Source organism: Physcomitrium patens, chromosome 26 (assembly GCF_059467195.1).
Source record: "Physcomitrium patens ecotype Gransden chromosome 26, ASM5946719v1, whole genome shotgun sequence".
NCBI classification, from domain to species: domain Eukaryota; kingdom Viridiplantae; phylum Streptophyta; class Bryopsida; order Funariales; family Funariaceae; genus Physcomitrium; species Physcomitrium patens.
This window is the reverse complement of record NC_143435.1, coordinates 5,057,866-5,074,270: the sequence shown is the minus strand read 5'-3', so window position 1 is coordinate 5,074,270 and position 16,405 is coordinate 5,057,866. Positions and strand designations below refer to the sequence as shown.

The 16,405-nt window shown below is 45.8% G+C and overlaps 2 protein-coding genes and 1 pseudogene across 4 annotated transcripts; 2 read left to right on the top strand and 1 right to left on the bottom strand.

Moving 5' to 3' along the window:
- Positions 1–1,971: 1,971 nt before the first annotated feature.
- LOC112277817 (uncharacterized) lies at positions 1,972–5,954 on the bottom strand. Its single transcript, XM_024510564.3, has 11 exons — positions 5,584–5,954; positions 5,131–5,355; positions 4,918–5,013; positions 4,701–4,786; positions 4,403–4,531; positions 4,072–4,195; positions 3,625–3,721; positions 3,378–3,490; positions 2,871–3,019; positions 2,429–2,540; positions 1,972–2,325 (listed from the first exon to the last, which is right to left on the bottom strand). Exons 1-11 carry the CDS (start codon positions 5,662–5,664, stop codon positions 2,056–2,058), a joined length of 1,482 nt encoding a protein of 493 aa, XP_024366332.1. The 5' UTR covers positions 5,665–5,954; the 3' UTR covers positions 1,972–2,055.
- Positions 5,955–6,036: 82 nt separating this feature from the next.
- Positions 6,037–9,202, top strand: LOC141044984 (ribosome production factor 2 homolog pseudogene; annotated as a pseudogene). The gene is made up of 2 exons (XR_012216832.2): positions 6,037–7,515; positions 7,789–9,202. The product of XR_012216832.2 is annotated as a ribosome production factor 2 homolog pseudogene (transcript).
- Positions 9,203–9,917: 715 nt separating this feature from the next.
- Positions 9,918–15,574, top strand: LOC112277815 (uncharacterized). 2 transcript variants are annotated; one of them, XM_024510560.3, is made up of 7 exons: positions 9,918–10,275; positions 10,579–13,630; positions 13,735–13,818; positions 13,930–14,016; positions 14,138–14,258; positions 14,466–14,540; positions 14,653–15,574. In XM_024510560.3, the coding sequence occupies exons 2-7, from the start codon at positions 10,727–10,729 to the stop codon at positions 14,967–14,969; spliced, it is 3,588 nt and encodes a 1,195-aa protein (XP_024366328.1). In that variant the 5' UTR covers positions 9,918–10,275; positions 10,579–10,726; the 3' UTR covers positions 14,970–15,574. The 2 variants fall into 2 exon arrangements, with proteins under 2 accessions (XP_024366328.1, XP_090104282.1); XM_090248156.1 differs by lacking the exon at positions 9,918–10,275 and having other exon boundaries at positions 10,588–13,630; positions 14,619–15,574.
- Positions 15,575–16,405: the final 831 nt, after the last annotated feature.

Genomic DNA, 16,405 nt, shown 5'->3' with positions numbered 1-16,405 from the left:
TCAGTTTAAATTGATGTGCCGGTTACTACCACCAGGAGCTAAAGTCGAAACCGGAACAGCATCGAGGTGGCCGACAAGGTTGGATCATTAAGATTCAAACAAAAGATAAGACACATTGATTGCAAACATTCGATTTACCGAGATGCTTATTCTTACCAGATTGATCTCAATGCCTGCTATTTTTAGGAGATGTAAAATTGAAATCGTAGTGCGTAGCCTTGTCAACTTTGCAGAGAATCTCACCATTTGTATCCTTGTAGAAAGTTCTTGAGGGCACTCTTGCATCCGCTTCTTCTGCAGACCCAGCTCTCTTACTCCTTCCAAGCAGATGTTCGCCAAAGGGTGCCTCTCCATCAAACGCATTCCCTGCCACGGAGTTCAAGGACGCTTGGACCGGTGCGCGAAAATTCGGATTTTGAATAGGCGTTCCCGTGACGACTTATTCCTCGTCATCTGCGCCCTCCTCCACTTCATTCCTGAAAAGAATTTCTCCACCCGTTCCCTTCTCGTTTCCGTCATTCCCACTGCTCTCGTCGCTCCCATCTCCACCTCCATCCCCCCCCCCCCCCCCCAATTCTCAGCTCCACCATGACCTCCACCTCTGATAATCACCAAGCCATCATCCGCTTCAGAATTCCCTCCACTATCCCAAAACAACTGCTGGAACGATCCCCCCGACGACGCGCCTGCCACTAGAGAACGCCCCAAATTCCTCCTTCCTTGGTCGCTCCACCACACCGAGTCTGATTTCCAGCGACTTCTCCTCCAGCATGCCACAATACTGCAGCCTCCGTTCCGCCCAACTTAGCTTGCGGAGCTCCTCGCACACGTGTTCGACGACAACGTCCTCCTTGTACCATTCCCCGGACGCAACTGAGAACTAAAACCCCTCTCTGTTTTCGGACACCCCGTCTGCTCTCGGAACTCCAACTCTAAACCAACAAAATGCGCCGTCTTGCTGCGAGGCTTCTCCCGAAACCTGGACGACGCATTCACAGTTCCGACCTTCACTGGAATCTCTCTCCAAGAGCTCTGCGTGACCTGCGTTGGCAATCCTCCCGGTGTGTGATGGTGCCACAACCTTGAACCCATAGTAACTTGCAGTAATCCTTACTCTACACAGGGTCCGCAATTCCAATCTCCTTCGAAAATCCTCAAATTATCTACGTCATCTGACGATTTCCCGATAGCAAAAGCGCGATGGTTTCTTCAATTCTCTGCTATCCTTCTCAGTCGATTGCATAGACACTGTAGAATTTCTCGTCATCATGTCCCCAAATCCATTTTCTGACATCGTCGCCACGATTGGCAATTGAGTCGAACTGAGCATCATGTCTGAATAGAGGAATTCACATCAATCGTTAGACTGATGGCTCAAAGGGATCAGTTAAACGAACTATTCTGGGATTCAACGAAGTTTATGTTCATATGAGAGGGAGACGATGCGAGCCCACGCGCTTTATCTGCTTGATTGGGTTCAATGCCCCTTGTTCGTTCGAGTAAAAGAAGACTAGAGGAGAGCTGAATGTTCTGGTTACAGGCTTCCTGCTTTTTCCTGACCAAGGACGATGAGTGGCAAACATTCATTGCCAGTAGCCACAAGAGTCTCCAGAAGAAATATTCTTACAGACAGAAACTTTGTTAAGGGGTTAATCGCCACTCTAATGTTAGAAAACTTTCAGCATCGGAATTCCAAGAGCGGAAACTCGTTACTGAATCCTCACCTCGAAACGCAAGGTGACAATTCATAGCATTGAAGTATCATGGTCTGCCAATTTCAGAGGCATAAGCTCTGGGGATTCATACTGAAACATTGTAGCCTCTAATTAAAATAAATACAGGTATTGGAAAACCTATTATGCAGTACATCAACATCAGCTACCACACTACATACACATCCGGTGCACAGATCGATTCTCCACTCTACGATAACCAATGTCACAACTCATCACAAACACATCAAGCTCACAATTGGCTCCTGAAATTGAATCACTGCAAATAGAATGAAGGTATGTATCACAAATGCTTTGAACGCTACTGTTCTCTGGACAATCATCACTTGGACATAAATAATGCTAATAAGATTGCAAGTAGTAGCATGCCCAAAGCCCCAATAAGCATTAGATTGCGAGGCGGTGTAACTTGCTTGCTGGAGTCTGTTTTTGGCGCTACCAATTCTTTACTAGATGAAGTCCTCTTTGGATGGACTATCTGTGAGAAGGAAGGAGCAGGTGGGACAACTGCTGATAACTCAGGCTGGAGAATTTCAGAAATATCCAGATCCTTTCCAAAAGAGAACAATTCCTCGAATCTCACTTTCACGTCCTGCACAAACACAAACTTGAGTAATTAATCTTCATCAATACATTGTGCACTGCTTATGCATTTGTACAGAACACTTAACGTAGAGTGAGAACATAGGATTCACCATCTCCAACGTTTCATCGTTGACGAGATAGTCAGAGAGAAAGGTGCCGCTATGCCAAGGAACAAATACTCTCCGTGGCAATGATACACTGCATTCTGTACCCGCGTCAGCACTGCAACCACACACATATCCATAAGCCTAATGAAGATATTGAGAATGGTGACTTGTGGAAGCATGCCTAAGCTGGGCACCCAAAATTACGCTGCAATAATGCAAACATCTATGCCACCAGTCTATAACTCGAAGAAAGGGCCTCCAAATGCACACAGAGATCAAACAAGACTAGTTTCAATGTCTGATGAATTTGCCAACAACATTCACACATTAAAGGATGTGTATGGACCTATTAAAGGATTGCATTCTACAACATCGCTCAAATACTACGATTATGATAGGCATGTGGAAGAAGCAACATCAACAGACGGTAAATTTATGGGCATACTTTGGACGTAAAAACTGTGACGAGGTGTTTGACTTTGCAACAGAATTCTCCATTTCATTGCTGCTTGAACATTGATCATCTTCAACAGATCGCTCTGCCTCGTCACACAGTAGATCGAGCCTTGATCTCAAACTCGAGATTAAGTCTTTCTGTAGTCCAATAAAATTTGGACATAATGTTAGTCCACTTTGAGAAAGAGGTCTTCTTTTACCACTGCTAAAACGGCTCAAGCAAGACTTCACAAACATTGGCACACACCTGGTGCTTAAGTTCAACCTAGTTAATACCAACTTACGCTCTGAACGTAGGGGACCAATGCTACTGCTTCATATAGCACCAACTAAATTCCACCCATGTTTGGTTCCAAGCCATCATACAGAAACACATCCTGCTACAATCAAGCTTAACATAGTCATTTCTTTCGTAGCTTACCAGTCGGGTAAGCTCGAAGAGCCCAGTTTCATCGTGAATAGGAAGACAATCAAGTCATCAACTAGCAAAACACACCTCTAGGTTCGTGATAGCTCGTTGCAGAGGCTCCCGTGCGGAGGCATAGGCACGGCCATGTACAACTCCACTTAAAGTAACCATTGCTGCAACGTTTTGTCTCCCCCGTATATCTGGAGGTACCGTTACGACTATTGAAAGATTGATCGGCATATGATGTAAAACTAACTCAAGAATAAAAACATTTGAAGCTTAATTAGTGCGCACATGGATACAACATGGACATGTTCGGAGAGTCAGGATTAACCTCTAATGCCTCCACTGCCGTCCAACTGTGCAAGGTATTCAACAACATGGGGGTTATCCAAGGTCCTCGGAGGCGCCAAAAGTGCGTCTTGAGATGGCTGCACACGCATGGAAGCAGAAACAGCTACATTCGCTAAGAAAATGAAACGCAATAATATCCAAATATCCATATAGTGGGTTTAATATACTGCTTCTAGATATCCACTCTTAAGCATATCTAAGAGCAGTATATTAAATCTGTAAAAATGGAAACGACGCCTCGAGGTGGCATGCTGGACGCCACTGAATTTACACATTTTCCTAAAAAAACAAATATGATCACAATAACAATAAATACTAAGTTCAATACCGTCAAAGTCTTGCAAGCTCTAAAACCTCACCACTTCTAGTTAAATGACAACAAACTTATTGATTAGGACCAATACTCTAAGAACGTTAAGCTCATTACCACTGTTCCATCAACCATTGCTACGGCGGACTTGAGGCGTGCAGACTCAGCTGAAATGGCTGCACATAAGTTGTCCTTGACAGTTCCAGCAGACGCTTCATTATCATCGACCAGCAATGGTATTCTGCTCGCATAGCACACTCGTACGATGAATATCGATAATGGCAAGCTATTCACAGGCTTAGAAACACAAAAAAATGGGTAACCTTACATTCTACGAGTATGCTGCAAAACATAATAATGTATGAGGAAACAGACAAACACTTCACCGCTTTCTCAAACTAGAGAAAAAATGTGCAATTCAGAAAATAGTTGGATTATTGTCAAGCACCTGACTTCCACAGGATGAGAACAAATGTATGTCTGTAAATTTGAAAGTAACTTCCCAAGCTTCCAATCGCAAGGTCGCAATGCTGTTGATGAAAAACTCGTGAGAGGCGCACAGCTTCTGCACGAAATCCTGCCAGAAAAACAGACAGAATATCCCCAATGAAAGTAATTCCTGACCTTCAAAATAGGTTCTCACTCCAAAATGCCCTACGGTCTAGAGAAGACTGATCTGCCAAAGATGTCTTATAAGTTCGGTCCAAATTACAGAGCAGCCAGAATAGCACGCTTCGGAAACTGACCTACGGGGACTGGAAGAGATGTTCAATACGAGACGTTCATCGTTTTCTTCACTCAGAGGGGACGCAGATGCCACTGCCCGCACAGTCTGTACCAATCCCGGCACCAAACAAGAATCGTCTTTCAACTTAAAAACTTGGCATATTGCGGCTTACAGAAGGTTTGCCGACAAAGCGAGTGCATATCGTGGCCTCACATTGTACAACAGCAAAAACTCACCTGCCACAACACTGATATCGAATTTTTTAAGGCGCTTTCAGATGCGTACACAAATATACCCACCACGTCCATTCCTCCCACGAGCATCCTCGACACCTGCAAAAACCCCAAGTATGTGATGGGAAGGCTTTTCGAAGCGGCAAGGGAGATCACAATCTGCGGGGAAGCCAAACCCTAATTAATTTTCATGATCGATCCAGATGAGGCCATTACCTGCCGCGAATGTTCAGCAACCCAATCAGTGTCAATATCCACGGAAGAGTTGTCGACAGTGGGCTTGGGTTTCGCATTCTTCTTCCCACTGCTCTCTTTCTGACCGCTAGTTGCACCTGTGATCTTCGCAGCTTCGCCCCCACCATCTCTTCTTGGCGTTGGAACGAGGGCAAAAACAGAATCACGAGAAGGTGACACCTCCGATTTCCCGATCAGTAGCCCGACCTGTTAAATATCCAATCCCCCAAGTCGCTCCAAATTTAACACCCAGCACATATTTGTCATCTCGTCCAGGGTAACCACATTCACACAACCCTGGGAATGCTGAGACTGAAACCCAAGTACAGCACGACAACTTGGAAGTGTCATGGGATCAAAAAATTGAAGCAGCAAAATCAAAATGAGAACGCCAATTCTGCAGAACCAGCGCACGAATGGTAAAAAGTAAAGCACCTGCACTTGTAAGCGGGATTGAAACAACGAATCGACAAAACCTTCCACTTGCCCCTCATCCCCCACCACAACTCGCACCATTTTTCTCCCCCCTCTCTATTCTGGTTCGCAATCCAACTACAAAGACAACACACGGAGCGAGATCCTCGCCAGCTCCTTACAAGGAATTACAATGCTTCATCTGCACTAGAACGTCGCTGCTTCAATCCTCACAATCTCGAAGCCTGCTCGCATCGCCCAGTGACACAACAATTGGCCGGAAACACAAATCTCGCACCCAAACCTCACTGCATACTGACTCTGACGACCAGTAAGGTTTCCCTTCTCCAAGCATTCCCAGGCTTTTAGGGCTCACGTGCACATGGGTTCGGTATCGTGGAACATACCATCACGCAACGAGTCACGACATGATATTTGGAGGCAACTTTATCGTGGGCGGTAGGACGGAAATAGGCGGCTTTTGCCTTTTCCCATAGAGAGAGACATGGGAAAAGGAACTCTCTGAACCATAAACCCTCGAGCTCTTGAATTCAGTGTTTTTGTTTGTATAATTGAGCCACAGTTGGCGTCGGAGTAATAGGGATTTGTGTTCGAAGTCGTAGTAGTGATTTGTAGGGTTTCAGAAAGAGGAAAGTAAGGAAGAGTGATGTCTTTTTTGTGATAATTTTAGCTTTCGTTCCTTTCCGAGAGCGTGAGTTTGTACGAGGGTTTAGCAGCCATGCTTCGAGTCGTGAAGCCCAAGACGAAAAGGGCGAAGCGGGAGCTCGAGAAGCGGGCTCCTAAGCTTGAGGAGAACTCGAAGAAGCTATTGCTCCTGCATGGGACCAAGAGCACTACGCACATCAAGCAAGCGTTGTCCGATTTTTATCACCTTCGCAAGGACAGTGGTAAGGCTATCTAGTACACGAAGAGAAATGACGCGATTCGACCGTTCGAGGGCGGAGGCGAGACGTCTTTGGAGTTCCTTTCCCAGAAAACAGATTGTAGCTTATTTGCGTTTGGGTCACATTCGAAGAAGCGACCTGATAATTTAGTTTTGGGGCGTATGTTTGATCACCATGTGTACGATATGATGGAAGTTGGGATAGAGAATTTCAAGTCCATTGAATCTCTCGGGGGACGGAAGAAGGCTTCACCGCAAGCTGGGTCGAAGCCATGCTTTGCTTTTGTAGGTGAGAAATTTGAATCAGACCCTAAGTTTCGTCACTTCAGGGAGCTCATAGTTGACTTCATGCGTGGGGAGGTCGTCGAAACAATCAATCTTCAGGGATTAGATAGGGTTTTCCTCTGCGTTGCTGTTCGGGACAAAGTTGTTTTCAAGCACTGTGCAATTAGTTTCAAAAAGTCCGGCACCAAAGTCCCTAGGGTGGAACTCATCGAATTTGGCCCTTGTATGGACATGGTTCTACGTAGAAACCGCGAGCCTAGCGCCGATTTGTGGAAGGATTCCATGCGACTTGCACCGAAGACTACTAAGAAGAAGATTAAGAATGTGAGCACGGATTCGTTGGCTGGTAAGGTTGGGCGCATGTACGTTCCCGCACAGGAGGTGGGTGACATGGCCCTGACTAAAATGAAGGGGTTGAAGCGGGAGCGGAGGGCAACTGCTGTTGACAAGGCTGCTTCTAAGCAAGATAAGAGTGACAGTGGTGTAAGTGATGTGACGATGGGGGAGACCGAGAATGAGTCCTCTGCGTCTCCCAACAAAAAACTGAAAAAGCAATGGTTAGAAAGCTGCTTAGGCAACGACAATGAGCTTCAGAATCTGTTTCGGTAAATGATTAGTGAGTAGCAGATTTTTAGGGTAAAATTGCCACGAATTAGGATTGGCATTTTATTGGGAGAAAACACAATTAGAAAGTATTGAGCACGGCTGTTTTACTTTTGGTCCAAGAGTTTTAGGCGCTAATCATCACAATCTCAAGCGGGGAGGTATGTATAATGAACCATCCTTCGAGCCTGGATGTTGCAAATGCCGGTATCCTTGCGAAGTTGCTAACTTCTTCAATTTTTGTGATCTCAATTTATTGTTTATGATCCGAGCATTTTCTCAGACCATGGACTCAGATGATAGGCTGCAGCATGCGGTTAGAAAAAGGACCGAGTCCTTGCAAGAATATTGCGCGGCTATTGCGCGCCTGTTGTCTGTGATTTTTTTTTTAAGTCCAAGTAGAAGCGCCTCTGAGCATCATATTTTACTTGCAGGTTTACACAGACGGGGCGTGTGTTCGTACCAGCTGGCTTCGGTAAAGACCACGCATATGCTTCAAGCCTCAAAAGTCTGTGGCCCGGACGAATTCTGCTAATGCAAGTCCAACCAGCATGCAATGAGCTCGAGTTTTCTTCAACTCCCTCTGGAACTTGCAGAATGACAGAGTTTGGCTCGTCATGAGATCAACTGCTCATGCAGAATTCTATGCAACTAATGTGTATCCAATGTCACAGAAAAAACACCACACGGAACACGACCTGGATCGGAGAAGCCAGGGTTTGTCTAGGGGGGTCTTCCCGGCAGCAGTTCCTAAACCATCGACCATGTAACTGGGTCTTGCTTCAGGCACTCTGATCGTTCCGTCCATCGACTGTCCAAGTTTGCATGAAATATGCATGCGAGGAGACGGGTCAAAACAGGTTTACAAGCACACAACAGAAGCTTGTCTATATCGCCCATTTCCTTTTCTTCTGATCGTAAAAAAACACAGACCTTGTATGCATCAGTTACAAAAACATCAAGTCATCAGATTTGAACCTGGTCTTAGGCTTGCAGTCATCATCTTACTTACGGTGGACCTCTAAAGGGTTCCCGACCGGAGCTCTGCAGCAAATGCCAGTTGTTCACCCACGAGTGGGCCATGTGGCCGCCATGACGGAGTTTCTGGCCATACTCCTTAACTTGGCATCGCAATTCAAGCCTCCTCGTTGCCAAGCACATGATTTGAGGAAAGGCCAGTAAGTTAGTGGACTGATCCGAGGCGAGTAGCAATCTGGCTGCGTTTTGCCTCGAATATAAGCTGCAGGCTATAAATGGGGTGGGTAGTGGAAGGCATCTTCACCATCGCGCGCGGCATGGCTCGCGAATCTTCGCCGCCCCAGGCGCTTGTTTCTGGCGACTAGTTCCTCCTGGCTCCGCAGCATGGTCCCACCTCACCTCTGCCAATCCATGAATGAGCTGGGGTGAAGCCATCCGATGCAGTATATCCAACTGCAGTTACATCCTTCTCATTGCGGACTCTTCCATTTCCTTGGTGATTCATGTGAACCATTTTGAAAATATATATATGTGTGTGTGTGCGAGTGCAAGAGAAGAGATGTATTCCATTATTGGAGCTTGTACGAGAAGGACGAAGTTTCATTCCATATTTTGGGTAAGGAAGGGTTCAATTAACAGGAATTGCAATACGTTGAACAATCTAAAGACGCATTGGAGAACTTTTTGGATTTGTCATGTTTTGCAGGTCTTTCCAAAATGGTCCAGTCAATAGAAAAATAATTGAGTGTTGTGTTAGTGACGATGCTATTTTTTCCTTCATTCGACCATTGTCTTGGTCTGGTGGACTTTCCATTATTATTCAAGGAGATGAGAATACCGCTACACTGAATATGATGTAGCAAAAGCAAATCCTTTGTGTGTCTTTAAAAACCTCGAAGGCAACTTGATTTTGTTGAACTGTCTTCTTTTCTTCTTTATATCATTCATTGATTTCCTAATCTCTAATACCTTAATGCTGTCATAGTTATTATTTTAATAGTTGTGATTGCTGGACTTACTGCATGGAGTCCATACCATCAATGTTCTATTCATTATTAATAGACTTTCCATCGTTGCACTTGGACTTCACTCACATTCACCTAACTGAAAATATCCCTTTAGAGTTAACAAATGAAACAGGAACCAGAACCCCACACACACACACACACACACACAGATATATATATATATATATACACATATCTGTATGTCACTTAGTTTCAAAATAATGAGAAGAAGAAGACAGATGTATGAATAATGAACAATTTGACTGCGAGAAAAGCACTAGACAAAGAGAGTCATGATAGTACCACTATTGTTTGTGCAGGAGTATGATGGAGCATTTTCTACGGGAAACGAAGCTCCAGGAGGATCCTTCCTCCACCATGGAATGCTTCACCGCATCACACGCTCAGCATTGCACCCCAAGGGTTTGGCGCTCGAGCGCAGTCGGTATAATGGACCCTCGGAGCCCCAGACACGCCGAAGTAGCGCGGGTCCATTTGGCCGATCATCACCACCATCATCATCGTCGCTGCTGTTGATGTTGTTGCCGATAGACCTCATCATTCCTCTTCTTCGCGGTACACCATGTTGCTCATCGGTCACAGCTCTGCAGAATGCTGATCCTCAACTGGCCATCCATCCTCCATTGATGGCGACTTGACCTAGCTAGCTCGACTGAAAGCCCCGCTGCTGACGCGACTGCCGTAGTTTAGTTCCAGCAGGTCTAGTTGTGGCGCTAATTGCAATGAGTGGACCTGGTTGAGATCGCCGTAATAGGACTAGGCTTAGGATGACATGCTCCGTCTCTCGATCTCGCTCTTCTACCTGCCGTTGAGCGTACATTGAGGTTTTACGAGGTTTTTGTGTGTCTGGGCGGACTCGAGGTCCGAGATTTTTGCGAAGGGTTAATTTGGTGAACGAGTGTCCGTTGCGATCGAGTAAGTGATGTTGGGTAGAGTTGGTACTTTGCGACGGAATCATTAGTGGTGTAGCTTTGCAGAGAAGGAAGAGGGGGAGAATTCGCTGTGCTGATGCGGGTCATGTTTGGACGAGGTGTGGCAATGCGCTGAATTTGGCGATCTTATAGTTGGAAATGAGCAAAATGCACTTTGGTTGCGTTTGTTGAAATAAGGCTGGTGAGAGAGCATGAATGAGAGGACAGACGCTGGGTTGCTGTTGGGTGCGGTTGAGAGTGATTGACGATCGTGTCCTGACAGGAGAGTGTTCTTGCATGTTGGTAGGAACTGCTGTCGAAATGGGTGTTGTGAGGAAATTGTTGGCAACGAAAGAGAGGCGGCTGCGCGAAGGGAAGTCCATACAATGTCGGCGAACTCATGAGGGGCTTGGCCCACCCATGGAGTGAAGTGAGGACGTCAGATCTTAGCAACCATGGGCGGGCCGCCATCTGCTTCGCAAAAACTAGACGGAAGAGGAGCGCGAAGAACCGGAAGATCTGCGTCGTCTACAATGAAGACGGAGAAGGTTGCGAGAGGGGAACGAGTCAAGCGGTCTGTCAGGCCCGTGAAAGTTAGAGTGAATGTTGAGAAGCGTCAGGAGGTAAGCCCTGCTTTGCCGCAGCAGATTGTTGAGAGGTCGCCAGTCAAGAAGAATGTGGTCGACGTCCAATCTGCTCCATCTCTTGCGAAGCCTTCGCATCCTCAGACGCAGAAAACTAGTTCTTTCCTGCAACCAGAGCAATTCTTCGCAGAGTTGAAGGTCAAATCAGATGCTGGAAAACTTGCGGTTAACAAAACTCAACGTCTTGACAACAAACCGCGAAAGGGAGCTGCTGTGTCGTTGGGGCCACCATCTTCTCGTCTCAAGAAGTCCGCTTATCCTCATGTGTCCAATGAAAGCAAGGATGCATTTTCTTGTGAAACACAACCAGTTGCAAATCGTGTTATCAAGTCACGTACATCTGAAAGAAACGAACAGGAATCGCGGACATCGCGACAAGTAGAAAATTTGGAGTTGTTCAGCGAACCTTCGGATTCCGTGCCGACGTTGGAACTGTGCTACCAGGGTAAGCCTGCGCCGGCGCCTGCCCAGTTGCGTACGAGGGCATCAACGAGCCCTTCTTTAAATTTGACACCATTGGCAGACAAATCGTATCGCGCCAGGGAGACAGAATCTTCAGCTCCAGTAGTGGTGGATAAAAGCAGCGAAATACTGAGAAGGTCGACTGAAGCAGTCGATCTTCCAGGTTCTCCCCTGCTTCAGAATTCATCTTCTCAAGGAACAAGTGGACGCTTCTTCAAAGGAGAGAGCCCGGCCATGATTAAAATGCAAAAAATTGTGAGGAGTCTCTCTGGTAAGAATGACATCGTCAACTCCTCTCATGCGAGTGAACTCCAGCCAAGCCAATCCTCGAGTGAAACGGCTGAAGTCAGTAGTGTCAAAAGAACTGGCCGACTGCGCCGGTTTTTGAAGTCACTGGAGAGGAAGCTGGGCAAGAAGAGCTCGAAGGAGGGTTCTGGTTCGAAGATTGGAAAGATCGAGCAGCGGGGCAGAGTACACAAAGAGCGACAGGCTAGTGATGGTGCTGAAAAAATTTCGGATCGTAACATTCTTGATGAAGACGTATTGTGTTTCAGTCCAAGGTCTGAAGTATCAAGTGTCAGCACTACTTACTCTGAAGTCAGTTCGAAGTCGCACAGTTACAAGCAATCGCAGCACAAGAAGACACTGAAGTCCGAGGTTGTAAAGTCGAAGCTGTGGCTTCTGAGGGTTCATCAAAGGGTTCAGGGGCGGTCGAGCAAGGAGTCGGAAGACGAAGGCGACGGCATTTACGAAGCTTTGCGACGAGGGGCCATGTTTTCGGATACTGAAGAAACTACCGTAAAAGTCGAAGCCAAGAAGATTCCTGGGAATGGCTCTTCGGCGAAGTATGCCTGGGAGAAGAACTCCATCTCCAAACTGGTGGCCAAGCATAAGCGAAATTCCACTTGGGATGCAGGAAATCTAAATCTGACAGATCACATCTTCTCTCCCAAGCAGCCCCAGTTGCCCTCACGCGACGCCCAGGTACTGCTCGCACCTCCGAAGAAACTCACAGGTGATCTTCGAGACAATGGCTCACAGCAGAGGGGGATCAAACCCTCGCCGCTGAACACGCAAGAACAATCGCCTACTTCGATCGCCACCCAAGTGACAGAGAGCTCTCCATCGTCGGTAAAGTCTCCTGCTGCTTCTGAGCATCAAGTTGCAACTCTTGCAAGCGACTGTCTTCAAGGAATTAGTCTACCTCTTCCTGCATTCTCCTTTCATGAAACACCAAGCGTATCGTTGACTGCAATACCTTCAGATTGGACAGATTCATTCAAGTCTGCGAGAAGCTCCATACAGAATTCCTCTGCACCGATTAGCCCTGAAAACTTGACCCCTTCGCAGAGAAGTAGCTTCCGAAGTTTCCCAGGGTTCAATTCCCCGTTGCCATTGCCGGTTAGGGCAGGGTCGGCTCCAACGAGCCCTGGCTTGTACGCCGCTGCTTGTCCTTCACCGCTCAGCCTTCCGAAAAGTCCCAGACGTTATACAACATTTCCAAGTAGTGGGGGAATGCAGTGTCCTCCAGCGAGTCCCGGCGTATACGGTGCATCTTCAATCAGTCCTGGGGGGGTAGAGTTTCAGAGCTCGCTATTTTCAGGATGGAATGCGAACCAGCAGAATGCATCTCCTCATAGTCCAGAATTCACCACATGGGAAAATTTCTCCCTCGACGACAACACCGGTACAACGCAGCAATCAGGGTTATGGTCGCGATCGGATTTAGCCATGACGCGGTGGGGGGTCAAATCGCAGGACCCTGTGAGAACAGTGTCGGATGAGAGAGAAAGCGCCGAGAAGCCGAGAGCGGGCGTCGGGCGAAATGCGGTGCTGCTGCCTGCTTCACCTCGACCGCCGGGATTGTCTTTCGAGCAGATCGTTGCGGGCCGCAATCGGTCGCCTCCAACCGACAACACCCTCATGAAGTTTTTTTTCAAGTGCCGCGAAATAGAGCACCTGAAGAAATTCCTTGCACTCCAGAAGCGACGGTTTCTGGAGTCCTGCAACGCAGACTCAGAAAAGCGCTTTCACATGATATTGTCCGAAGCGGGCGGAGGGTTGAGCTCCATGGTATCCACGCTTTGCACGGCGTGGCTTTTGGAGAACACGATGGCGTCAGCGACTGCGGCAAAATGGCATCCGGTTCCTGTGATGAACATCCGTCAGAAGGAGATGTGGGAGCATCGGGACACTGCGTGGCTCTTCCATGTTTGCGGCATTGAAGCAAGTGCTGTCCTATTCGTAGATGAGGTATTGCTCAATTGAAGCGCTTGATTTAATTCATGCCTGTGAAAATCCTCTTTTTTCAGAATGTTGTTGTGAATTGAGCCCCCCCTGTCACGGTCCCTGTGCAGATTCCACCCATCAATGAGAATGCAGTTGCAGGACGCGTCAAGCGAGCATTGATCGGCAAAGACATCCTGGTTACAAAAGACGAGGTATTATTCATTCAACCCTTCCGTCTTGCGATGTATTCGATGCGGCCGCTTTCAGTTGCCCTGGTGCCTTTTTATTTTATTTTTTTACTGAAGAACATATTGGGGATGCAGGTAGCGTCAAGCTGCACCATTGTCTCTGAAAAATTTCGACAGGAAGCTCCGAAGCTCCTTCAAGCCCGCTACATGAATACGCTTCTGGTATACCATTCCTCCCCGGTTCTTAAATTCTATACACTTGCTTGGTTTAAAGAGGCCAATCACTTGGTGAATGTTTCATATAGTAGCTAACGGATTCCTCACGAACTCTTCGACGGAACAGTTGGCAGGAATTCTCGTGGACACGAACAATTTGTCATCTGGATCAGCAAGAGACAAGCAGCAGGCAACTATTCTGCTCGTGGGAGCTGGGTCTATGGGAAGAAACGGTCTGCACAACCATCGTAAGTACCTCAACTTTGTTTGGTAATTTTAGAATTATCACCTTTAGTGCAGACACATGTGAAGGTTTGCTTCCGCATCTTGGACTTTGTGGGAGAGTTTTCAACCAACGGTTTAATGAAAAGAAGTCAGATGTTATCTGAATGCATTAGTTGTGCAATTCAATCTATACGCTGGTTTCTTCAATGAAATGCTGTGTTTATGCGCAGTGATCAATATTCAAGACGAGAACTACGAAACCTCGTTCATCAAAGAGACCTACGGAGATTCCACGGCACTGACAGGTAAAATTTCCACCAATCTAATTCTAGCTTTTTCTTTCATTCGCGAACCCTAAAATCCTCCTCACAATGTCGCCTCAGCCACGTAACATGCCGAAGTATGAATCGTCATCAGGGGAAAAGCCAGCTACATCAGCTGAAGGTGGGAATCAGCTATCGAAGGCAACGCCAAATGGCACTACTCTCAATAACGACGACCATACGGAACACCCTACGCCGCCCTCCCTAGCCTCGCCGACGCACGCCACCGACTCCCCTGCTCCGATCTCACCCTTCTTGGCACCACCCCAGAACCCAATCAGCAAAACCAGGTCCAACTCTGAACTCGAAGCCAAACCCGCCACCGACAACAAGCCATCGCCGAATAAGAAAGACAGCTCGAAGATAACTGATGCGTTCCGTCGGTTGAGAAATCTATCCAGCGTCCACTAGCATCTCCATCGATATCTCCGAACACAAACTTCGACTGCATGCATCGACATATAGTCAATGAACCGCACAAACCGATTGACCACTCTCGATCGACATCGAAACATGTGTTTCTGAACAGCATGTCACGCCCATCAATGCTTCGACGAGGACAATCAGATTCACGGTGAGCAAGAGTGCGTGAGCGTAGACTTTTTTGAGGCAGAACCTCGGCGTTTCACAATCGCCACCGACATCGACGTGCCGCATGAAAGGTGCTGCAGTTTTCCACCGACACTCCTTTTGGTTCCACCGACACAGTTTATAGCATTGCTTTTTTCTTTTTTTTTAAATATATATTTTTTGTACACTTTTCATCGTGTCTAAAGCATATCAGTGTGACAATTTGCAATCGGTGTTCAATCTACTGCCAGCTCGTTCATCATTCCATCAGTTGCTTTGTAGAAAAGCTTCATCGGCTAGTTAGAATGTTATGTTATCAGAATACGGAAGTTGCTCCATTGATAGCGTGTAGGGTGAAGTTGAATCACCGCATGAATTCTCTATGGAACATGTCTGTATATGTATATGTAAATCAACAAATAAAAAGGAAATGCTGCAATATCCAATTCGGTTGGTATTTTAAGGTCAAGGTTGATAGTAGCTTGTGTTATATCATGAAAATCATGTTCACTCTTGTTGCACTTTTACGTACTTGGTATTTATTACACAATTTGTTCTGTTTGTTCTGTTTTGTTGGCTTATTAGTGCTGACTATGGAACAAAGGATGACTGTTTTATGATTTGGATATTATTAAAATTTGGATACATCAAATCGTCATATGTTAGGTGTATACATACACATATACTTCACACAAAAAAAAAAAAAAAAAAAAAAAAAAAACATTGGTGTTTGTCCTTGAAATTTCTTAATTGGGTGTGTTCCAACTAATAAAAGAGTGGCTATTACTTTCAACCAATTTTTTAATTGACTCAATTCCAGGCAATATTTGATTGGCTGAATTTCCAAAAGTGTTATTTTCTATTATTTTTGAAATATTTGCCATGCCATACACGTTCTTTTTCATTTATTAACATTTTTTCTTATTGTTTAAATTTTCATATTCTCTAAATTCATGCTTTAGGAATATTTATACCTATTTTAAAAATAAACTGAATAATTGTACAAATGCATGAAATTGTGTACAACAACCTTCACTTTTTCCATATTGCCTTCAAACAAGTTCAGTTGTCTGTTGCAAAGTAATATGTTATGAATTTTTTACCTATAGTTTTAAAAGATAACGGTTTATAGAGATGCATTGTAGAATTAAGCCTGTTTAAAACAAGTTTAACGTAAATACTAATTTAAATATTTAACTATAGTCTCAAAGTGATTTTAACAAACAAGACCACACAAAACTCTCAAAGAAACCGTGGCATGTAAGCATTGACATCGT

Excerpts from the sequence above, each read along its gene's own strand:
- LOC112277817 (XM_024510564.3), bottom strand. The coding sequence starts at position 5,664 with ATGGTGCGAGTTGTGGTGGGGGATGAGGGGCAAGTGGAAGGTTTTGTC. Across the intron at positions 2,541-2,870 it reads TCACAGTTTTTACGTCCAAA|TGCTGACGCGGGTACAGAAT; the intron begins GTATGCCCATAA and ends GTGTGGTTGCAG. Across the intron at positions 2,326-2,428 it reads ACGATGAAACGTTGGAGATG|GACGTGAAAGTGAGATTCGA; the intron begins GTGAATCCTATG and ends GTGTTTGTGCAG.
- LOC112277815 (XM_024510560.3), top strand. The coding sequence starts at position 10,727 with ATGGGCGGGCCGCCATCTGCTTCGCAAAAACTAGACGGAAGAGGAGCG. Across the intron at positions 13,819-13,929 it reads TCCTGGTTACAAAAGACGAG|GTAGCGTCAAGCTGCACCAT; the intron begins GTATTATTCATT and ends TTGGGGATGCAG. Across the intron at positions 14,259-14,465 it reads AAACGGTCTGCACAACCATC|TGATCAATATTCAAGACGAG; the intron begins GTAAGTACCTCA and ends GTTTATGCGCAG.